This window comes from Eleutherodactylus coqui, chromosome 12 (assembly GCF_035609145.1).
Source record: "Eleutherodactylus coqui strain aEleCoq1 chromosome 12, aEleCoq1.hap1, whole genome shotgun sequence".
In the NCBI taxonomy this organism is placed as follows: Eukaryota; Metazoa; Chordata; class Amphibia; order Anura; family Eleutherodactylidae; genus Eleutherodactylus; species Eleutherodactylus coqui.
The window spans coordinates 29,428,046-29,453,366 of record NC_089848.1 but is presented as its reverse complement, the minus strand read 5'-3'; the positions used below and the strand labels follow the sequence as shown (position 1 = coordinate 29,453,366).

Below are 25,321 nucleotides of genomic sequence, written 5' to 3'. Positions count from 1 at the left end.
CCCTGTCCTCTACCACCCCAACCCCTTATTACCAACTACAAAAAAAGTTTATTTTCTAACTCTCAGATAAGAAAATGAACAAGTGTGTACTTATAACGCCTACTATTGTATATCATCTGTATACTTATTTTTCAACAATGAAAAAAAAAAATTATATTAAAAAAAAATTCTTTTAAAGCAGTCTTTTGAGCGATAACCATTGCGTCTAAATGCACGGACATCAAGCAGTTTTTGTGCACGATTCGTTCCTCCCTCAATTCTAGTTTTCTAGAATTGAGCAATGAACTCTTATCAGCGGTGCAAGCTGTTATCACAGTCGGCAGCGCTGATAAGATTCTTTCAGCTCGTGTCCCACTGGTAGTTCACAGCAGGACGTGAGCTGTAAGTGTGGAGAATGATGCAGATGTTTGCTTATGCAAAACAGCTGTATTGTTCGCCAAGTGATAGCGGCAGTGCCCCGCTCCGCCTGCATAGCTCTTTAGTAGCTACTTAGCTACTATAGACCAGTGTTGCTCAACTCCAGTCCTCAGGGACCACCAACAGGTCGTGTTTTCAGGATTTCCTTAGTATTGCACAGGTGATGTAATTATTGTCGGTGCCTCAGACATTGCCACAGGTGTGCTTACCATAGGATATCCTGAAAACATGACCTGTTGGTGGTCCCTGAGGACTGGAGTTGGGGACCCCTGCTATAGACTATTCAAAGATAATCGCTCAAAACTGTCACTCAAACGGTTGTTTGAGCGATCATCTAGCAGTGTAAATAGGGTGTAAGAGATTGTATATAATTGCATACAGAGCGGCACCAATGGAAGAGACCTATAGACCAGGGGACCCCAACTCCAGTCCTCAGGGACCACCAACAGGTCATGTTTTCAGGATATCCTATATTAAGAACACCTGTGGCAATGTCTGAGGCACTGCCAATAATTATATCACCTGTGTAACACTGAGGAAATCCTCAAAACAAGAGCTGTTGGCGGTCCCTGAGGACTGGAGTTGGGGGACACTGCTATAGACCATTGCTAATATTACCACTGAACCACAAAATAGGCTTTTAGTTTAATCTGAGTCAAACTATATTATTTCTGATGGATGAAAGAACAAAGATTTACATTTCAAGTAGCTAAAACTCCATACCTGAGATAGTAGAACTCTTAAATAGCTCATTACTGATTGGCAGTTTTAACCAGTGAACCATAGGGAGAACATTTGGTGCTGCAACTGACAGATCCACAAAGTTATCGCCAGCATGGGGAGCAGCATATTCATCTGAAAGGTCATAGGAGAAATCCAGTTCACCTTGGGAATGAGAGAAATAAAATTAATTAGTTTCCACAGGATTCAAAATTGTATAGAATTGTAAAACTGCTGAACTTACTTCCTGTCCGCGTTCCAGAACCTCCGACGCCCTCCACAATGTTACCATAGAAGTGGGTGTCAAAATCTGTGAAATTTAGAAAGGTTATATGCTGTAATTTACTTGGTTGATAAATGTGCAGTAATTAAAGTGGTTGTACTAAGAACACAACGCCTACTCATATACCTCATGTATGTCACAGACTGGGGTCCTCAGCTTGGAACCCCCCCTATGAACCGTAATGGAGAGTCGCTCTGCAAGACCTTGAGCCATCTATTACTACAGAATGCCCATTCGTCTTGTAATGATACATTTGCCGGCAGCAGTGGCAGCTTTTAGAACCACAACCATTTTAATCTTGACTTCCAACAGTAGTGATGTGGCTCGATCCCCTTGACATCACTCTAGTTGGTTCTAAGGTTGACCATAAAGTGGAGGTTACGTTATCTCAGAGACCCCTCGCTGTCATCTTGGTGTTAAAGGCAGATTCATACCGAGCATCAAAGGATATAAGGAACAGCCCAGTGAGCGAGTTAATAAGATGAAAACTGTTCTTGCCCCAATAAGTTTGATGTACATGTGGGAGATTATTTATATATATATCTATATCTATCACACTCTCACACACACACACACACACACACACACACACACACACACATATATGTGCGTCATGTTTTTGTCCATCAGGCATTGAGTATTTACGTGCGCAACTGCATTTTTTACTGTAGTTGAAATGGCCAATTAGTTTCATGAGTCCAAGATGTGTTCTTTCCTTATACAAGTGTTCCATAAAATAAAGCATGCTGCGTATTCTTGTGTGTGACGGATTTGCGCACACCAAACACACACATGTGAACAAACCCAGTGAAATCAATGAGTAGTGCGAGTGCAAATTTGTTGCACAAATCCGGACATAGGGTCTACTTACACGGGCGATTCTCACATGCGATTTCTGTGCACAAAAATCGCACATGAAAAAAGAACCCATTATTGTAAACCCGTACTTACAGGTGTCATTTACTCTTGCAGTGATCCTACAAGATCGAAAAATTGCAGCATGTCCTATTTTTGGGTGATTCTGTCAGAGAATCGCCAGTTGTTACCTACAGGAGTTTAAAAAAAAGTAGCATCGCACTTAAATGTAAATGACTATGCATGAAAAGAGCATGTCAGAGAGGCAGAGTCTCCTAGAGGAGAAGATGGTCAGAGGTTCACCAGTTTATGAAAAACTGTCTAAAATCTGTGGAACAATTTCAGAAAAATGCTCCTCAGTGTAAAATTAAGAAGACTTTGAATATCCCACCATTTACAGTACAGAATATCATCAAAAGATTCAGAGAATCTGGAGAAATTCATGTGCACAAAGGACAAGGCTGACGGTTAATATTGGATGCTTGAGATCTACGGGTCCTCAGGCAGCACTACATTATAAACAGGCATGATTCTGTAATGCAAATCACTGCAGGGCTCAGGAATACTTCCAGACATAACGGACCATGAACACAGTTCACCGTGCAAGATAAAGCTGTATCATGCAAAGAAGAAGCCATATATCAACACAGTCTAGAAATGCTGACCTCTTCTCTGGGCCAAAGCTCATTTACAATGGACTGAGGCAAAATGGAAAAAACTGCTCTGCGGTCAGGTGAATCAAAATTTGAAACGGTTTTTGGAAACCATGGATGCCGTGTTCTATGGATTCAAGAGGAGAGGAACCATCCAGCTAGTTATCTGCAGACAGTCCTGCATCCCTGATGGTATGGGGTGCATTGGTGTCTATGGCATGGGCAGCGCACACATCCTGAAAGTCACTATCAATGCTAATCAGTATATAGAGGTTGTAGAACAACATATGTTCCCATCCAGACAACGTCTCAGACAAGGTCTTGTATATTTCGGCAAGAAAATGCTAAACCACATACTACATCAGAACAGCATGGCTTCACAGAAGAAGAGTCCGGGGGAAACCGACCGCCTGCAGTCCAGACCTTCCACCACATACTGCGTCCATCACAACAGCATGGCTTCACAGGAGAAGAGTCCGGGGGGGAACGGGCCGCCTGCAGTCCGGACCTTCCACCACCTACTACATCCATCACAACAGGGCTGTGGTCACACGGGACCAAAATCCTGCGGAAATTTCGTGGAATAACAGCACGGAAATACAGCGAGATTTCCGAGGGGGAAATGCAGCTTCAAAACCCCTGGCCTTTCACCGCGGATTTTGGAGCGACTTCCACGTCTGCATTCCGCTGCGGCCATCTCTTCCCATCTTTGCCACATCTTTGAATCCCGCACGGCATGTCAATTTCAATGCGGCTTGTTGTAACGAATCGGCCGCAGCATGTGGAGATTTTTTTTTGCAAATCTAGTCCGCTTAGCTGCTTTATCACGGAATAAAGTGCAGAGAGTGTGCACGGAAATTCCGCGGTATTTACGCCCAGTTAGAATCCAGCCTTAGGGCTTATTTACACGAGTGTATATCTGCCGGTGTTTTCACGGCCATCCGATATATGCTTCCATCTGAGCAGTCCCCTCCCCCTCACCGTCTCTCTGCTTCTCTCCTCCCCTCCGAGCGGTTTGCAATGGGAGTGGGTGGGACAGGGGCGGACCCAAGCTTCCGGTTCTTCTCCATAGCCAGCAATGGGAGTGGGTGGGGCATAGCAGAGCTTAGCTCCCCCATCCCATTGCAAACACCGGAGTGGAGGAGAGAAGCAGAGAGCTGGTGAGGTGGAGGGAAGAGGGGGGACAGCTTAGATGGAAACATATAATCGGCCGGCCATGAAAACTGCGGCCAATATACGCTCGTGTAAATAAGCCTTTATGGATAAATAATGTGACATCTTGAGTCAGACTTCCAGAAGTGCTAATAAGACCAACAACTGCAAAACTGCAAGTATTAACATGTGTTCTTCATTCACTATTGCTGTACACTGCATCACTATGCATTGTGTGCAAGTACCCCTATAGAGAAAGAAAACCTATGGTGAATAGAGATGAGCGAGCGTACTCGGTAAGGACAGATACTCGAGCGAGTCTCATCCTTACCGAGTACCTGCCTGCTCGCCCACAAAGATTCGGGGGAGAATGGGGGGGGGGGGGGGGTGTGGAGGAGATCTCTCTCTCCCCCGCTCCCTCCTGCTCACTCCCAAAACACAGTGCTCACCCACGCCGGCACCCGAATCTTTGCAGGCGAGCAGGCAAGTACTCGGTAAGGTGGAACACGCTCGAGTACGCCAGCTCATTTCTAATGGTGAAGATAAAACAATATTTCTGCTAGATCAGGGGTGTCAAACTCAATTTCATCAAGAGCTACATCAGCATTATTGGTGACTTTACAAGGGCCATTTGTAATTGTAAGATTATTTTAAAGGATATATTAAAAGGGGAAGGAGGAAAACAGATGTTGCAGTGTAAGGTTCTGGTCCAGAAAAATTGGGGCACAAGTCCTCAAACACAAATCACCTGACTCTAAACTGTCAGATCGTCAGAGAAAAGGACAAATTATGGGAGTAAGCAGAACCTGGTGAAAGGTTCAAAAAAAATCCCAGAGCAGCAGTAGAACACAATGTCCTCCCGATCAGTGCCCACGGCACATAGGCTACGGACAGGCGGACTGCAACAGACTGGCCTCTGCAGGATGGTAGCGAGGAGGCGCCTCACAGTCTGAGCCCCGGCAAGCAGCGCTGAACTGCAGGAGAAGCTTAGTGGGAGGAGCAGACAGGGCACTGCATGCCAAGGGCTCCGCGGGGCCACAGGGACATCCATAGCGCTCAGTCTGCATGCACCCGCCGTCACAGTGTAGCACCAAGATGGCGACCACAATCCTGGTACCCAGCAGTAGGCTGCAAACGACTCCTCCTTGTGCCAGAGGGTCTTGCAAGCATAGCTGCGGACCATCTGATCTAGAAGGGGATTTTCTGCATGTGGACCTCACGGGCTACATAATGAATGTTGTGGAGAGGCCAAATTTGGCCTGCAGGTCTTGAGTTTACAGATGTGCTCTAGAGGTAATGGATATCCCACTATTATAGTTTGTCACATGTTCCTTAACTCACCATTATGTGTTTGACCTTTGGTAGCATTCGATAAGAGATTTTCTCCTTCTCCATCTCCACTTATGAAGCCACTCATATCATATGCATGCAGTCCTGGTTATTAGTGCAAAAAAAGGTATATTTACTTACAGTATTTAATGATAACATTGAAGCATAAAATGGTAATTAAATAAAGGTTCTGAGAGATCATCTAAGCATGCTCTAGTTAACGGCATTAACCCAAACGACGGAGGACGTTCTAAACAGTCATCAGATGGTTCACGGTTATGGAAATGTAGGAAGAAGTCCAGGCGCTGGTTGTTAATGAACTACCTCATGCTGCACCCCACTACTAGACCTTGTCCTAAAGTGACTGCAGGTGTGGGGCGTGAGGGTTTGTGCCTCTTCTAGATGTCCACGTGGATATCTTACTTTTACATGGCTCGGTATCAGCGCTTGTTTAAATGGCCGATATAGAGATCCTTTACTCCCCATGCACTTCCATAATTATCGGCAGCATATCCCCTGTTCACAAGGCGAGGTGCGCTGCCACAACTAGGATATTTTGCAGCAGTGCTAAAGATCCAATCAGTCAAACTAATGAGCATTTGCTGGTTTGTCAGCTGATCGCTGCCTTGTTCCCACCGGGCAATGATCAGCAGAATGCATGTCCGTACATGATCATTGGCCCATGTAAAAGGGCCTTTAGACAGAGCAGAGGCCAATGCAAAAATGATCTCACCCTGGTGGACGCAAAGTGAATATGCACTTTAAATTAGTTGAATAGTAATAATGCCCAGTTATTATGCCACTATTTCATTACCTTGGTAGTCTAGATCTGCATCACTTGCTGACTGATGCCTCAAGATACCTCTGCCACCAGTAGACCCTTCATCTAGGAGATCCAGATGGGATTCCGAGAACTCCATCATGTACAAATCGGGTACGGATTGTGAGCTTTCAGCATTATCAGAAATCATTTTTGGCAAGTCCGCTGTGTGAGGTGAATGTTCTGTAACTTGCTTTTCTGCATAACCGGCTGTGGGGTCAACGTTATTTGATGTAATCCGTAAGGTTGGGGCTTTTGAAGATGTTCCATTGTTGGGGTCGTTTTCACTAACCGCGCTTGGAGCCCCCATACTTTCCTTTAATCGACAAAACGGAACTGTAACAAATATGATATGTTCCCTCAGCTGATGAATATATACCAGGGCTTCCATGCATGACGTTACACATTATGCCATACAGCGACCGATATGAGAGGCAGATTTCTACTTCCACATCTTCACTCCAGCTTTCATCTCTCGCATTACTCCTTTCACCCACATGGTTATTTTGTACCCACTATGTGTCATTAGGGCAGATAAGAAGAAACATGGTATTTCTAGTTTATAAGAGATAGAGTTGTGAGAATGAAGGTAGGGTCACATGAAATAGGTAGGTCATCCTAGTGTTTATGGCTGGAGGTACAATCCTACCGTCCGGTGTGCTGATCTCCGTTGCATTGATCCAGTACAGATGCCATTGGTAGGATATATCATCTGAGTTGCCGCAGTCGGCACAGACAGCCTGCACTGAGAACTGCTGGTTCCAGTTAACGGCGAGGCCTCTGCATTCACTACATGTCACTTCAACGGACCTAAAACAAATAGCAAGAAGGATGATGGGGTGGAATTCATCAGCTACGTTGTGCCAGAACTCTGCTGTACAGATGTCACAATTTTCATCACAAGCGGCCAAATCTGCAGCATTTTGTAAATGTACATTGGTCCCACCTTTTTTTTAAGTGGGTGGAGCTTATTAGGGAGCATGGCTGTTTGTGGCCCATCACTATCATTTATGCCAGAAACGGTCATAAATTAGAGCTACAATCTATGCCAGTGTGTAGCAGACATGGAATTCAGAGTTGGCGCACGGATAGCTTTAAGAACGCAACAAATGTGTTAAAATGCTTGTGCCTCTTAAGGCCAGCTTCCCATCGGCGATATAATCGCGCAATTTTCTTGCGATGCTACAGTGCTACAAATCGAATCGCATGTGAAGTCCATGGCTTCATTTGGGTTCCTTCATATTAGCAACGTTCTGCAGACTGTGACATTGCGGGGAAAAAAAAAAAAAAAAAAATCACAGGTTGCTAAATATTGCCGCGATTTGTGATGTTTTGTAGCTCATTTTTTCCTATGGAGCGTCCTTTATGTTGCATCACTTGAAAACACAGTTTTTGTGTGGTGTGATGCAACTTTCACAGTAGAAAATCCTACTGTAAAAGCCCTAAAATAAGCCCTATCTGCATAGAAAAAAAACACAAAAGAACAAATACATCACCTAACAGCGGCTGTTCACTCCGCCGCATCTCCTCTGCAGCTCCCCGACACTTGCTTGTAGTTTTCTCTCAGTGTTTCCTGCTGAAAAGTTCAAATTGCCCCTAAAAATAAATCCTGGCAAAAGAGCGCTACAAAGTTGCGTGACTTTGTAGTACCGCGTGCAACTTGGTAGCAACACAAAATTGTGATATCGCCACGAGAAGACTCAGCGGTATTGCACAGACCATCAATGCGATATCGCTGTGATATCACTGTCGCCCACGTGAAAGAGGCCTAATACATTTATTACACTTCATAGCAGCACAAACTTTACTTAGACCGGCATATCATAAAAGGGTAGATTTGGAAGGGACCTCCAGGGTCATCGGGTCCCATATGAAACACCAGCGTCAGTAAATATGCCCAAAGGAGTTTATGCTTTTATGAAAATCTATCCTGTAGAATATGTAGACAGCCGGATGTAGAAATCATCACTACAAGAACATCTTATATATCGCTACAATATGCAACACCTACTAAGGGGACAATCTTGGACAATGTTTTTTAAATGTTTTATCAAAACTCATACCAGGAACTACCATTGTAATTCAGTGTCCTGAAAAAGAATCATTAACTCAATGAACATTCAGCAACAAAGGATGAAGTAAGAATTCGAGCGGTACTGTTGTATCTTGTCTGTATGGGTGGAGACGAGGGCTAGCTGGCTCCAGGCTGCCGACCATCTTCCCTGACTGCGGCACCGCTGCTGTGGCTGGATCGCTCCTCTCCTCTCCTGACATTGCATTAAGAAGGGAAATGCAGCATGTGTTGCCCCTACGGGCCGTCTTGGGCCCCAGCAGATAGCATGTAAGTGTCAGGCTGTTATTCGGTGGAGGTGCCACTCCTGAGAGCCCTTTGCCATCAATTACCCTCCCACCTCCTCTCACTCAGGCCGGCGCTGTGTGGTCCAGTTGTCGCTCCTGCGCTGTGAGTCTCGTCGCCGCTGTGCTGCTCCGGTCCTCCCGCAGAGGCCCTCTGCCAGCAGTTACCCTCACGCCCGGTGTCCCTCACCCCAGTGCTCTGCCTAGTCCTTTCGGCGCTCCTGCGCTTTCATTGTCCCCGCCGCTGTGCTCTGGTTCTGCACAGCGCCACTCTCCTTCCTACGGTGCACTGCATTGTCGTCTTCTGTGTAGTAGCTTGTTCGTGAGGCCAGAGATTTGTAACATCCTGGAAGAGACGCCAAGGATTTGTGGTGCCCTGTGAGATACCAACTCATGCAACACCCAGGCGTGGGATACTGCAGGCAATGACTCGCTACCCACGCATACGGGTGGAGTTGGGGAGGTGTAGTGTGTGGACCTGTCACGGTGGCATTTACTAACTCCTGGTCCTGGAGGGAGTTACCACAGCAAAGCATAGGGCCAGTAGTCCTCAGGATGAGAGGGGTAGTAGTTGTCAGTTTGTGATGCCACAGTTCCACACACCGGCATGCATACACGGCGGATTAACAAACACTGGACAAGTGTATTGTACCTCGGGTCCTCAGGAACAGATGAGGCTCGGTAAAACTTTACTTAGTTTAACTTTGCAAAACAGGTAATTACAGGTAGATTGATGGCAGCAGTTACAGGCAGAAGCTCAGAGGTTGGGAGGAAAATTACACAGGAACAATACGGCCCTATAGTCCATGTTATCTATAGGTCATCGGCCCTGGACATGAAATATACTCCGGAGGAGGTAAAAAGACAAGATCCTCTCCACATACTCTCTGGCAAGACAAAATTACTTACCAGAAGACTTAGTTTAAATGCACCCCGCACATTCTCCCCGTGGGTCTTAAAAATCACGTACTTCTATCCCCTTCAATCTCGCCTTCACCCAAGGGCCCTGCAGCAAAAAAGACCCAAAACAACTAAACCGCAAGAAGCGCCACAGCAACCAGATACTATGAACAACCTCCAAGCCTAGCCAGACTCCGAGAGCCCTTTACCCATAAACGCCTTGAAGAACATGCTAATATCGCTACAGAAAGACATCTCCAACGACATACAAAACCTTTCTGGACAACTCCAATCCAATATAGACCACTTAGCCACACGAACAGACCACATCGAACAAAAACTCAGAGAATTCACCAAAGCACACAACGAGCTGGTGGACGCTCACGGTAATCTAGAAGACAAAGTGGCCCAGTTACGAGAGAAGGTCGTTGATTTAGAAGACCGTTCCAGGAGGAACAATCTTAAATTCAGGGGAATTACGGAGGCCGTGCCTCCTTCAGATATACAACAGTATATACTCAAAATGCTACAAACACTCCTCCCGGATCTCCCCGAAATAGAATATGCGATAGATAGAGCCCATAGGATTCCAAAAGCGTGCTCCGTCCCTGAAATCAGCGCCGAGAGATGTCCTGGCAAGGATTCATTTTTACAAAGTAAAAGAAGAAATCCTATCAGTGGGACGACGTAGGGGTACATTGCCGGCCCCATACGAGAATATCCAAATATTCCCTGATCTTTCAGCGGCCCCCCTACAGTCACGCAGACTCTTTACAGCAGTTACATCAGCTCTTAGAGAGGCTCACATCAAATATAGATGGGGATTCCCAACCAAGCTTCTGATTTCCAGAAATGGAACTCTCCATGTTGCGACTACAGTAGAGGAAGGTGCCTCCCTTCTACAACAATGGGAAATCCCTACACTCCAGAAACCCCCGAGGACGGCAGGGGGCCCTCCTTCCAGAGTCGGAAAAGACTGGTCGGTCGCTGATAAGTGAGGCAAACACTCGTAATTGGTGCTTGGAAAAGGCTTAGATCCATTTTAGTCCTTCTCCACAGTCGAGCCCGAAGTGGATGGTTTGAAAATTCTATCCCCCCCTAAAGCTCATTCATCCAGTGCAAAACAGTGTTGGGTGAACAATGTTTCGATTATGTTTATAACTGATGTTTATTTTTCTGTTGTATTCAGTTATAACAATGTTTCTAGGAGGTCTTCCCCCCCACCCCCCCATTCCGCCCTCCCTGATAGACTAAGACGCCACGACAGTTCAGCCTACGAACCTCTTCACAGCCATGCCAGTTAATTTAAACAACCCCTTTAAACGTAGTAGGCTCTGGAGGCAGGCCATCAAATCCCACTCCGATGTTTTCTTTGCTCAAGAGACCCATTTTATAAAGGGACAAACACCCCCCTGTAAACACCCTAAATTTCCACACATCTTCCTGGCTTCCAGCGAGGAAAAAAAAGAAAAGAGGAGTAATGATAGTAATAAGCCAAAACGTACCATTCTCCCAAAGAAACCTAATTGCGGATCCAGCAGGCCGCTACCTAATATTGGTATGCGAGATAAACAATATCATCTATACCCTGGTAAATGTCTACTTCCCCCCCAACAAACAAGCTAAATTCTTTAAACACGTCATGGCAGAAATGGCCAAAATCCGGGAAGGAAACCTAATCATTGGAGGAGATGTGAGCTCGGTCCTGGATCCCAAGCTAGACTCCAGGGCAAGCAACAGAGGCATATCTCCTGTTGCTCAAATTATCCATGCAGAGGGGCTTTATGACGTATGGAGGTGCCTTCACGGGTCCGAAAAAGATTATACCTTCCTCTCTGCCCCACACGCATCTTACTCCAGGATCGATATATTCCTGCTGCCGCAGAAGGGCCTAGAAAACACCCTCCAGGCTGAAATCGGAACAATCTCATGGTCTGATCACGCCCCCATATCCTTGTCACTCAGAGAGTCATTCAACTTCACCCCATCCTCTCCATGGAGATTGAACGAGTATACTTTAAACCTCCCCGAACAGGAATCATCTCTTAAAAAGGAGTTAGAGGGCTTGTTCGCAAACAATATAGGTTCGGTCCCGAACATGTCCACCGTATGGAACACCCATAAAGCCTTCATGCGGGGCATGTTTATAAAAATTGGAGACAGAGCAAAACGAAAAAGAGATGAGGAATTCACCTGATGGATCAAATTAAATCCCTAGACTCCTCAAATAAAAAAAGACCCATCCAAACAAAAGACAGCAGACCTGTTCAACCTAAGAGCAAAGCTCCAAAACTTGTTACCAAGCACGACATCTCATTTCTAAAACTTAAAATGCAATTCTACGCACACGATAACAGGACAGGGGCTCTACTAGCGAAACAACTTAAAGACGTCAGAGCAAAAGAAAGAATCAGACACCGATTTGACTCCAAAGGCAGGAAAACTTTCCATCCCCAAGGGATTGTCAACGCGTTTGCGGCATATTATTCTTCCCTATACAACCTAAAAGACAACCCAAACATTCACCATCCCCATAGCGAAGAAATACAAAATTTCCTACAAAACATAAATCTCCCCCGCCTTTCACCAGAGCAACTAGACTCCCTCTCTGTGCCAATCTCCACACAGGAAGTATTGGACACAAACTATTAAAACCCCATAAGACCCCTGGCCCTGACGGCTTCTCAAACGGCTATTACAAAAAATTCACCCCAACACTAGCCCCCCATCTGGCATCTGTGTTCAATGGAGCAATGAGGAGCGGTTCCTTCCCACCTGAAATGTTGGAAGCCTTGATCGTTACCATACCTAAACCCGGGAAGGACAACACATCCCCGGCTAACTTTCGCCCCATTTCCCTCCTGAACACAGATGTTAAAATATACGCAAAACTTCTCAGCATAAGACTACTCTCGATCCCCCCCTTCTGGTGGCAACAGACCAGGTTGGATTCGTTCCCCAAAGACAGGCCCCCGACGATTCCTGAATCTTGTCAGGGTGGCAGAAAGGAACAGAACTCCAGCCCTGCTCTTGGCGCTAGACACTGAGAAAGCATTCAATCGCATACATTGGGGATTCCTGGAAGCCACTCTGGGAAAGTTCGGTTTTTCGGGACCCATCAAATCTGCCATCTTGTCTCTATACTCGGCACCGACCGCAAGGGTCCTCTCTTCAGGATGCCTCTCCTCCCCGTTTGCTATTTCCAACGGCACTAGGCAAGGGTGTCCCTTGTCGCCCCTAATATTCGCCCTGATCATGGAACCATTAGCGGAAACGGTCAGAGCTAACCAAAATATCCAAGGTATCAAAATAGCCTCGCAGGAACACAAAATTGGATTATACGCGGACGACATTATCCTTGCCATCACAAACCCTGTATCCTCCCTGAGACAAGCTCAAACTGCTCTAGCCAAATTTGGCGAGGTCTCATACTATAAGATCAATGACACCAAATCTCAAATGTTAAACTTAGGCTTAGACGCTAAGACTACGCAGTCTATCTCAGAATCCTTTCCCTTTTCCTGGTGTAAGGGCTCCCTGCCATATTTAGGTATCAATATAACATACCCTAGCTCCTTAACCTTTTCCCCAAAATTATACTCCACTCCTACATCGCATCCCGAGCATTCTAAGTACATTTCGCAAACCCTTCATCTCTTGGGCTGGCAGAATAGCTGCGGCTAAAATGATGATTCTCCCACGTATATTATACGTTTTCAGAACGGTTACTATCCCGATCCCCACCCACTTCATATCAAAACTTCAAGCTCTCATCAACCAATCTATCTGGGGAGGAGCACACGTCAGAATTAAATTCTCAACTCTGGCAAAACCATATGAGCTAGGAGGTATGCAAGCCCCTGACATTAAGAGATACTTCGCCGCAGCTACACTGGATCAAATTAAACATTGATGGATCTCTGCATCCCCCAAGAAATGGGTGAACATAGAAGAAGCAACTCTGGGAGCCCCCCTGATCTCCCTTCTGTTTATGTTTGAATCTCAATTCTGCTATGATTACTGCTCACCTATTAAGGTGCCTCCTTAAAACTGAAAAATGTTGTTTATTTTGAAAAAATTTCAATAAAAATTAAATATAAAAAAATCACGTACTTCTGTGTGGTGATCCCATTGCTGGACGGCCACACAGAAAAAATAACTGCCGCAATGGGAACGGGTAGCTGGTACAATGGGTCTCTTTGTACAGAATTACTTGGGGGGATTGCTCTCTCTCTGGGGGATTTTTAGTGACTCACTCGTTCTCTCATGCATTTCACATGCGGTAAGGCTGTCTCTCTGTCTCCTCCATATTAGACACGGGAAAACCAGTCTTCCTGCGCCCCTGCAGTTTCTCCCAAGGATTGGGGAAGAGGGAAGATCCTCAGCTCTTCATAGGGAGCCTCTCCTTATGCTCCATTTTCAATGCAGGGAAGCTGAAGGTGCTTCCCTGCATCACAGTGGGTCCTCCAGCAGCATGGGAAGATGGAAGATCATCAACAACCTTTACTGCTCTCAGACACTCATTTATCACCTCAGTTGTACCACATGACAGTATAAGCTAGATACATTCAGCATGCAGCAGAGCTGACAGGCATGATTTTAATGGAGTTAACCCTTCAGAGGCTGCAGCTGTGCAACAAACAAAGAAAATAGACATCACCGTTTTGCATCCACATAAGACAGACACGTCTGACAGTTATGGAGGGGACCAGGATTTTGTTCTGAGACACTACAGTTTCCCCCTACTTAAAAATAAGCCGACCCCGGCGCCTCTAAAACAGAGTGTACAAATCCGGAGACGTACCATGTTAAGTGTATTACTTCACTATCACTAAGAAAAGTCACAGGTACCATCTTAAGTGTATTTCTTCACTATCACTAAGAAAAGCTACTTGGCGTGAGTGAGTCACAGAGGAGAGCATAGAGAAATGATGGGCACCATCTTGGGTGGCCCCACTGAAACTTTTATGAGCTTCCATTAATTTAGTTAGGCATATAAAGGTTAGATCATTAGGCACATAAGGTGTGATTCTGTTCATGGGACGCCAGAAATGTTTGTAGTAGCCTGTTCGTGAGGCCAGAGATTTGTAACGTCCTGGAAGAGACGCCAAAGATTTGTGGTGCCCTGTGAGACACCAACTCATGCAACACCCAGGCGTGGGATACTGCAGGCAATGACTCGCTACCCACGCATACGGGTGGAGTTGGGGAGGTGCAGTGTGTGGACCCATCACGGTGGCACTTACTAACTCCTGGCCCCGGAGGGACTTACCACAGCAAAGGATAGGGCCAGTAGTCCTCAGGATGAGGGGGGTAGTAGCTGTCAGTTCGTGACCCAACTGTTCCACACACCGGCATTCATACACGGCGGATTAATAAACACTGAACAAGTGTATACTACCTCGGGTTCTCAGGAACAGTTGAGGCCTGGTAAAACTTTAATTAGTTTAACTTTGCAAAACAGGTAATTACAGGTAGATACATAGCAGCAGTTACAGGCAGAAGCTCAGGAGGTTGGGAGGAAGAAATACACTGGAACAATATGGCGCAATAGTCCACGTTACTTGGACTTAAAATTTGACAACACCTGGCCTGGTGCCACTATCAGGGCGCAAACAGGGCAGATACTGTCTTTCACTAGGTCTCCACCCATACTTTTGGTGGAGACAAGATACAACAGTACCAATTCGTGCTCCGTGCACCCCCACAACCCCCCACCCTCACAGTTGTTTTACAAACTCGTTCACCTCTTGCCAGCGTCTGGTAGCTGGATTACAGAGTTATGGGTGGTCGTGTGCATTAAGGCAGTGCAAGGCTTGGTTTACCCGACTAGGTTACTTCTGCGAGTATGGCAGGAAGAAGGATCTGCACCGTCCACACAGCGTTAGGCTTTAGTCACACAAGCATTTTTTACGCAGCAAATTTAGCCACAATAAAAAAATTGCGAACATTTGAAGCATTGGATTCCAATTCATTCATTCAGATAACCGCGTAAAATCAGAATAACCACGTAAAAACATTGTGCTGGGAATTATAGGACATTATCATGTCCTTTAGGGCAAATCACGTCCTATGAGTAACAGTTAAAGGATCTGGGAATGTTTAGCTTGCAGAAGAGAAGGCTGAGAGGAGACTTAATAGCTGTCTACAAATATCTGAAAGGCTGTCACACTGCAGAGGGATCAGTCCTATTCTCATCTGCACAAGGAAAGACTAGAAGCAATGGGATGAAACTGAAAGGGAGACACAAATTAGATATTAGACAGTGAGGGGGATCAATGAGTGGAACAGGCTGCCATGGGAGGTGGCAAGTTCTCCTTCAATAGAAGTCTTCAGAGGCCGAACAGACATCTGTCTGGGATAATTTAGTGATCCTGCATTGAGCAGGGGGTTGGACCTGATGAGCCTGGAGGTCCCTTCCAACTCTACCATTCTATGACATTGGCAACCGAATGGCGGCAGATTTTAATACACGACCGGAAAAGATAGGTCTTGCCCTATGTTTCAGCCAAAATACACTGGCGGCTCCCAAAGACTCCAATGGGAGCTACAAAAAAAGGGAGGGGCGAGAGAGTTTAGCAATGTCCAATGCTGAGAAAGCATTACAGCTGATTCTAGTTAACCTTTGGAAGCCATGCCGAGGATTTATGTTGACTAAGGGCTTTTCGCGCTGCAGCGTATATACGCCACAGCCGCTTGTGTAAAGGATTAAGAAAATGTGAAATCTGGCCGCAAATTAATAGCAGCTTTTTCCCATTCACACGTTTTGTGGCCGCGATGTTGCCAGCCTGAAAGCGCAACGCTGGTGTGAATGAGGCCTTAACCTAATGCATGCAATACATAGGCTGCATACAGCACTTCATGTGGCAGGAACGTTCTTACGCCAGCTGCATGGTCTTATGTGTTGTGTATGGTCTGTGAATTTAGAAATCGAGAGCGGTGATGAAGCCGGAGAGACAACTGCCGAGATGAACTCCATTTCTGTCTGCTGTAAATCGGCCTATTTACACCTGAGTCTTCCAAGAGAACAACCCAGTGGTTCACACTTGGCCTCGTCTGTAAGACTCCTTACTTACCTGAGGTTTGTGTTGTGACTTATGGATAAGAATGTTTCAGCAGCTGAAGATTTGCGCTCTCCATTAGACACAGTTAAGGTAAAGTGGAACTGATGACATCGGTCATTAAGCTGAGCAGTCGGGAAGGTGACAACAGAATCATCTTTAAGAGGGTTTAGTGCATTTGAGTCAAAGCATGAATGTTCGTGGACAGACACGGCCGCGCAGCTCCAGTGGAACCTGAAACCAGAAAAAACGATTAAAGAAAGAACAAAATGAGGCCCGTCTCATCGACCTACAAGTCCAGGACGAGGAATGTCCAGGCTACCACAAGAACAGCAAAAATAAAAATAAAAACGATAAAAAAATGCAGACACTTCACCACTTCTGATTAAAACATCTTATGTCCCATATTGTGTGGCTGACCAGTGCTGGAGCCCAAAGAGACTTTCAAGAACTGCAAAATGCTGGTACTGAGCCAAGTCCCTGTATTGGGCAGCATTTCTTCAAGTGCCACCGTGTGATCAGCCTTCGGTTCTTCTAATATTTCGCCCGCCTGCTCTTCCAACCATAGATCCCATCCAGGAATGGCCAATCGGCCCACCTCAGGGGAAGCCCACCATACTTGCACCGCACACTTGGGACAAATTTACAGGCTTTTAATGATGCTAATTAAAGGATTAAAAGTTTCCCCCCTTAGTGACGAGGCCTGTTGCGCCTTAATGACCAACTAATTTATCAGTTTTTTAATCGTTGAATTCCAGGAGCTGTTATTTCTTAATTTTTCCATCAACATAGCCGTATGAGAGCTCGTTCAGCAGGACAAGTTGTACTTCGATAGAATTTTTTCCCCCTAAGAAAATCGGTCATTTGTTTTTTTGGATTTGATTTTTACTGCATTCGGTGTGCAAAATAAATACTGTGATAACACTTTTCTCCGGTCGTCACGATTCCAGCGACACCACGTTTTGTATGTTTTGCTATTTTGTACACAGAAAAACAAGATTTTTGTAAGAACTTACCATAAAATCTGTTTATCATCATGTTCATTGGGGGACATCGCTTTGACCGTGGGTATATAGCACCTGACTGGAGGCGGACACTAAGCACACAACGAGTTGGCTCCTCCCGCTTGCTATATACTTTCTGCAGGTACTCAGCTCATCAGTTTGTACGCAAGCAGTAGGAGCGCCCCAGTGGGGGTACATTATGAAGTGGCAGTGCCTAAAATAACTTAGGAGGGCACCAGTGCAACCATAAACAAAAAAAGTGTCACCCTGACCAGGGGAAGAAGGCAACGCATGACAAGAAAACCCAAAAAAGAACCCCCATCGGGTGGGTGCCGTGTCCCCCAACGAACATGACGAGAAAGAGATTATACGGTAAGTTCTTAGAAAAAATCTTGTTTTCCTCATCTGTATCATTGGGGGACACGGCAAGACCTTGGGACGTTCCAGAGCAGTACCCAAGGGGCGGGAAATATAAGAAGCGGCTGGTGTAAAGAAGCGTAATTAGCTCTTTAAGCATGCTGGATGCCTAGACATCCATTAACGCTAGTCACGGTTAAAGATGGAGCATAAGGGCCTGGGAAACGGTCCCATCCACCCCCTGGGAGAAAGCCCTGATGAGGAGCTTCTGACGAGTAATAGGTGTCGTAACACGGCCTGAACATATGATGTCCCTGGCACGGTAAACCTATACTGCTGGGGAGCGAAGCTGGTGCGAGGAGCCCACCTCGGAAACCCAAGGATCCACTTGTGTTGTCGGTAGCACCAGCAGAGGGACAGGGCAGCTGAAGGATGCCACTTGAGAGAGGTAATCTTGCAAAGTCACACCGAGCCCACATGTGCCCGGCGCGTCCTGTGGGACTAGCCGCTATTGTTCTTCATTGACGCGGATCCCGATACCGCATACAGTAATATACAATAGGTCGAAAACGACCCTCTCCTTATGACAAAGAACATTCCACACTATAGCGTCTCCTGCTTGAAAGCGAGACATATAGCCAAGACAAGCTGGACGAATGTCAGCACCAGCGGCAATGGAGCTGAAACTTCAAAGAGCTGGGGGCCCTCTAGCTGGCGACCTAGTTGAATGGCAGCGTCCGCTAAAATCCAGACTGTAAGCACTGCTGTTAGAATTAGAAGGAAGCAACCCAGTAGAAGTCTAGGCTTAGAGATGCCGTCTCTCTGGGTTATCAACTAGGGTTGGCCCTTACCAAGAGGTCACCGCAAGCAAATGACTCTAACCAGGCACCACAAAATTGGGTGTTACTGCAGGATTACACAGGTACGTGAGTTTCGCTGGTCCCTTTGTGGAAAAAAATGGACTCGGGAGGGGCGAGCGCTAAGGATTGAAAGCAGTATCAGGTATACTGTTTCACGGTCTCCTGCAAAAGATAATGCAGGAGGAAATAGCGCAGGAGGACCGCAGCGTGCTTCTGGATCCGTCTGATTTAAGCGCCTTGTCTCCCAGACGGTGCTCTAAAAGACACAGCCGAAAAACTGAATCAGACATGTGAAAAGGCAAAAACTGTTACCACCAGTGGCTCTCAGCCATACTGGTTTCAGAGAGCCTGTGCAAACCAGAGGACTTGGGAAATGGCATTTGTGTAATTGCTGAGGACTCCCAGCAAATGCTCTGCTGACGCAAATTCACCCGTCTAAAGAGGTGCGTCGGCCCTAGAACGAATTGACTTTCATCAAAACGAGGCACTAGAGGATGCATGCAAAGCAGTTGTCGAACAGGCGCCAAAGCTGGACCTCAGCCCTACGCCTTGTACCATCGTAGGAGGGATTCGTGGAAACAAAAACCACTCTAGGAGCGAAGTTAGAGACTGCTCTGAATTACAGAGTACGCCTTTGGCAACAGTCCAGCCATCCACAATAGAGCAAAATTCATGGCCCATTCTGTAGCCAAATCAAGGATAGCCACGACCTCCGTCTCAACAGGTATCATCCATGCATCACAGACACATGAGACCCACGTCCGCATGGTTCCCAGGCCATGATGGTTCCAAGGCCTAGAAAGCACTGGGTGCAGCTTTGGTTCTGAGGCCGCCAGGAGAGAGATCGGACCCATAGTGGTTCAGCGTGTCATAGAGCTGACCGAAGGAGAGCTAGTAGATGGATCTACCGCCACCCCAGGCACCCTGTCGGAGGGCGAACCCCCCCGGTCTACCACTATACTTAGATAGAACAAGACCGTTTGTAAGACGAGATATTCTTTGAGTGACTGGAAGTCAACTTCGTGCTATGGTGAGAGCGCATAGTATATGCAGCTCTGGACGGCCCCAGCCCGCGTCTTATCCTGTTAGCGGGGATCGCGCCAAAGCTGTCTGCAAGGAAACTGCAGGTGAGCCGTTAGGCTCCCCCGTTTCAGAGCAGAGATGATGAGTAATACGCCCGCAGAATTCCTGTGTCTAGTACTCTTTCAATATGAAAGGTACCACAGGTCTCAGCAAGCCCGGAGTTTAGTAGCCCAGTACAACAGGGCCCCTCATGAATGGTGTGTATGCTCAGTATTGTGTTGCGAGTGTCTTTCATGTTGGAAGACTGGTGTGCATTGCATAGCTGCAGCACTGAAAGAGTTAAAGGGGTTGTCCCACGCTGAAACGGTTTTTTTTTTTTCTTCAATAGCCCCCCCGTTCGGCGCGAGACAAACCCGATGCAGGGGTTAAAAAAAAAACCGGACAGTGCTTACCTGAATCCCCGCGCTCCGGTGACTTCTTACTTACCTTGTGACGATGGCCGCCGGGATCTTCTCCCTCGGTGGACCGCAGGTCTTCTGTGCGGTCCATTGCCGATTCCAGCCTCCTGATTGGCTGGAATCGGCACGTGAAGGGGTGGAGCTACGAGGAGCCGCTCTCCGGCACGAGCGGCCCCATTCAGCAAAGAAGAAGACCGGACTGCGCAAGCGCGTCCAATCGGGCGATTAGACGCTGAAAATTAGACGGCACCATGGAGACGAGGACGCTAGCAACGGAACAGGTAAGTGAATAACTTCTGTATGGCTCATATTTAATGCACAATGTACATTACAAAGTGCATTAATATGGCCATACAGAAGTGTATAACCCCACTTGCTTTCGCGGGACAACCCCTTTAAGTGTTTGATATGTGGATAACTGTCTGTTTTTGTATCTTTTTGTCTGTCATGTGATGATGATTGATATGTGTTTGCAAGCTGTGAGAGAGGAGTCCGTTCTGAGTTCTGTCGAGTCCTGTCAGACAGAGGAGTGCAAGGCAGCTGTCTGTGGGTACCTTCAACCCACACACACAGAATGGAAGAGGCCGAGAGGATGGCCTAGTGAATGTGGGGACTACTACTCCCTAGAAGTTCTGCAGCGTGTTTCCGTCTGTGAAGGTGAACCGGTAGAGACAGAGAGAGAGAGAAGTGTGGTGCCGGGCCAGGACCTGCAGATAACTCTGGCTGTGGTTTCTCCTGACGTCCCGGGAGTTCTCCCGGTCACATTACTTGTCAGGAAGCTACTGAATTGTACTGTAAGTTGAGTACAACAACCAGTCACCTGTCCATTTCCGGAGTCTGTGTCTTAACCAGTACCCGTGTGTGTGGATTTACTCCGACGACCAGGAATGTCCCCACAGAAGCTACACGGGAGAGGATTTACTCCACCATCCAGGAATCCCCCACTGTGGAAGAAACGTTGGCGTCACGAGACAAAACAAGACTCAAGGTAATCCATTATTTGGGTTCCCCTTTATTAACCTGTCTTTGGTCCTTGGACGTGTCACCGGTTACACTCTGGTGGAAGATGGTAGAGCAACCGTGACAAGGCCCAAACTGTACCCTGATGTCTCCCAGGCCGTGGCCCGCTCCTCGGTCACTGCATGGAGTACTGCTGACAATTAGTTCGAACAATGTTGTCCATAAAACGAGATCTTCTCTGCCTGGATGTAATCTCGTACTGTAGCGAGAGCGCACATAGTATGTGTCTCTGGCCGCCCCAGCCTGCGTGCCATCCTGGACTCTGACACTGCGGTAAGGCTGCCTGCAGGGAACTGCAGGAGAGGCAACAGGGGAACTACCGACAGGCAAGGCTCAACCCGATGCGGAGCGGACATGAGGAACGATGAGTCCAGAGAATCCCTGTGCCTAGTACGCTTTGCATGTGGAAGGTACCACAGGACTCAGCAAGCCCAGAATCACGCTGAGGTTGATTGGGCAGGGAGGAGGAGAGACTATGGCGCCTAGGATTAGGGCCCGTAGCATTCGGGAGTGAAGTGGGAGGATGAGCTGTGCAGATGTCCATAGCTTAGACCCAAGGCTGGGGCTTAATTAGCACTACGTCCCACGAAGCAGTGCCTGTCACTGGCCCTTTGCGACACCCAGGCTGCATTGCCACACCAACGCAGCCTCCCGGTCCGCACAGCGGCAAAATACAGAAACTGTGCTGCAAAAAAAAAAAAAAAAATCAAACCGCACGACAGACATATCGCACAGTGGCAAAATGCATTGGGCACATAGAAGCTCACATGGCGCTGCCGCGTGGTGGCAAATATCACAGGTCACTCGAGGGCTGTATATGCATGCCGCTAAACAAAAACGGTGCCTGGCTGCGGCAATATAAACTTGCCAGACCGCGGCAACACAGGCTGCGTGGTGGCAAAATAAGCATGCCGATCGGCAATAACCTAGGCCCCTGCGCAATAACACATAGCGGTCGTGCGGCGGCTACTGCACAAGCTGCACCTCCCTCACTAGGTCTGCGGCACCTCACCAGACTGTCGTAGCCACAAATCCCAGAGTAGGCCCGAAAAGACGCAAGCTAAATTTACAGCTGCACCGGCCGACTGCAGTCACAGCACTGCGCAAGGCAGAGCGCTAGCGCCATTGCTGCCCGAAGAGGTCCACGACCACCGCTTGGGCCACTAAAAATGTCAAGGCGGTGCAGTGGAGATCAGGGCCTGGTAGGCCCGAAAAGCTGGAACCCACAGTAATGGCTGCTCGCACTACCTGCGGCGGTGAAAAAACGCCAGCTTCGTGTTGGCCCTCCATAGATGCCACGTGCCGGGTAAGCAGCAGAGTCGTGCAGCAGCAACCTCCATAGGCCGCGGCATTGACAGAAAAAGAGCAGCAGATAAGGGAAGCCGCCGTTGCATGGCAGCCGATAAAGCCATGGCGGCAAAAGAGCAGTCGCCGCATGGCGTCCAAGAGAGCAGCTGTGGCAAAAAGGAACAGCCGCCTGGCAGCAAGCAACAACAACTGCCGCATGGCGGCAAATGCCGAAGTCGCCATGCAGAAATTTACATAAGCCTTATGTTTACAAAATACACATGCCGTATGGCGCAAATACTGACAGGCACAATGAGACAGGAAGGGGCTCCTGTTCCCGTGCAAGGCAGCAAGGGGAGAGATACTCACCTATTTACTAACCTGCTCTGCTGGGTGTCCTAAAGCTGGCAGATGCTCCCTCATTTTCAGCAGTGAACTCCATCTGCTCCATAACCCTGACGAGAGGGAGTGCTCTGGGTTGAGGAACCCTATAGCTGGCGGGCAGCGAACTAGTGCACAAGGGCATGATCAGGCCACCTTTTCTTCTTGGAGGAGGACAGACACTTAACGTCCGTCCTCCTTGTGGAGAACAGGTAGCGAGCTGCCTGCCCTGTCCCCACATCCCTGTAGTTCTGAAGACCTTAATTGAAGAGGTCTGCCTCTTACAGACACTAGGAGCCAGCCAATCAGAGTCGGCGCTTGATATTCAGTGAATGGCTGTGAGTGGTTTATCGAGCGCCGGTTCTGATTGGCTGGCTCTTGATCCAATCACAGCGCTTGCTTGCTAGAGGCGAGTTATTCAAAGCCCCGTTACCAAGCAGAGAATCCTCTGTCAGCGATGAGGACTACACTCCAGCCTGCCGCAGTGCCGAGGAGACCAGTGTGAGGGACAAAGACACCAGCGGCTAGCTGAGTATAAGACATCCCCCGAAAATAAGACACCGTGCCTCTTTTGGGGCAGAAATTAATATAAGACAGTGTCTTATTTTGGGGGAAACATGGTAAGATTAACACAGTGCCTGCAGATCTGTCAACGCACCGGAGGTGCATGTGAAGATGCTCGGCATCTAAGAACAGCGAGTGGATTGCAGAGAAGCTTTAGGGGAGCCCCCTAGTGGCGGCCACTTCAAACGTAGTTTACAAAGGTGAAATAGCAACATTTTTAATGCAAGTATATTACAGAGGTGATGAAACTAATACAAGAACTAGAAGTTGTGAGAAATGTTCGTGTCCCTTTACAAATGCATGTGACCTTATATTTACCTTAAATGAGCGCCGGGATTATCTGGATCAAAAGATGGAGTCCCATTCAGCGTGAAATATTTAACAGTGGTTTTATCAATGAAAAAATGGTGCCCACTTGCAATCACACTCACTGGATCGCTGCGCTGAACCTCCACCGGCACCGAGTAATTGCTGTATACGACATTTCCAACTATTTGAACCTAAAAGAATAAACGGAACTACATAGGATAGATAACATGGTCCATGTAATAAGGATGTTATTTATGGATTATATACTAAGCGCTCTGTTGCTATATTCAGTCAGCTGAAGAAGGAGTATTAGGTCATTAGTGTCCTCACTGAGGGGGACAGGCATGCTGCTTCAGTGGTCTATCACTTATTGGGTTCTGTACAGGGTTTAAGAACTTACAGATGGTTTCTGCAGCTCCCAGAAGAGTTCAGTTTCTTCATGATGACCTGGTAGCCCGACTGATAGTATGCAGAGCAATAGCTGAAAGACGGAGAGAACGGCCAATCAGGGTGGATGGGCGGGGCTACTAGGTCCTCGTGAATAAGGTGCAGTCCTCGCTTGCTGAGAGCTGCAGAAACATACAAAAACATGCTGTAAATTCTTAAAAATCACTGCAGATTACCCTGTAGGCATACTCACACGGGTCAGCCCTCACCAGGAAACCGCTATTAAGCAACGCGGCTGCCAGTCAGGTGATGTGCATCACCTGACCGCCAGCGCTTAACAGTGGTTGTTGGGTGAGGGCTGCTCCATGCACCGCATCGAGGGGAGGCTGACTGCGGTTTGAGAGAAGCGGCAGGTCACAACCAGCTGCAGATCCACAGCAGATTCAGCGTGACAATCCACAACGATGGTGACGATTTTTCCTGTGTTTTTCATACAGAAATTCCGCTGTGAAAAATCTGCAGCATTTCCCTTATAGGGTACGTTACACACAAGCGATGAACCACTGAAATCAGCATTTCCCTTATAGGGTACGTTACACACAAGTGATGAACCACTGAAATCAGCATTTCTGTGACTACTTCATGCTGCGTCAGTGAGGACAACATAAAGTACATGACAGATTCTCTTTAGGCTACCTACACACGGGCAAGTGCAATATCGGCCCAATATCGCGCAATTTACCCACGGATGCGAGGCCATTTTTAGGCAAAAACGCATTGCATCTGTGAAATTCCGATCATCTCGAGCGAGAGAGGATTGGAAAGGTTTCTTATTGATTTCAGTGGGAAACCTCACATGCATATCACTCGGCATGCGAGAGCCGTGCGATGCATTAAGGTCCCATTGAAATCAATATGCGAAGTGTTTTGAAGAACGCCCAAACATATATATGAGCGTTGCATGTCTTACGACTCCATTCAAAAGAATGTCTTCATATCTGCGCATCTCGCAACATTCAAATCTTGCGCAAGTTTCTTGGCTGTGTGAAGTCAGCCTCCAGCAGTTACATGGTGTACATACCCGAGCCACAGCGGTGTAATTCCCATAATCTAGGAAGAATGCCGG

The 25,321-nt window shown here is 47.2% G+C and overlaps 1 protein-coding gene across 1 annotated transcript in view; it reads right to left on the bottom strand.

Moving 5' to 3' along the window:
- Window positions 1–25,321, bottom strand: part of LOC136586548 (polycystin-1-like protein 1) — a 258,667-nt gene that overhangs the window by 143,473 nt on the left and 89,873 nt on the right. Inside the window, exons 9-16 of the mRNA XM_066584683.1 lie at window positions 25,277–25,321; window positions 23,818–23,999; window positions 16,561–16,779; window positions 6,879–7,039; window positions 6,224–6,565; window positions 5,422–5,514; window positions 1,382–1,447; window positions 1,141–1,302 (exon numbers count right to left, since the gene is read on the bottom strand). The exon at window positions 25,277–25,321 is cut by the window's right edge and continues 165 nt beyond it. Of these exons, the coding sequence (XP_066440780.1) occupies window positions 1,141–1,302; window positions 1,382–1,447; window positions 5,422–5,514; window positions 6,224–6,565; window positions 6,879–7,039; window positions 16,561–16,779; window positions 23,818–23,999; window positions 25,277–25,321 (1,270 nt within the window). The remainder of the gene's footprint in view (window positions 1–1,140; window positions 1,303–1,381; window positions 1,448–5,421; window positions 5,515–6,223; window positions 6,566–6,878; window positions 7,040–16,560; window positions 16,780–23,817; window positions 24,000–25,276) is intronic.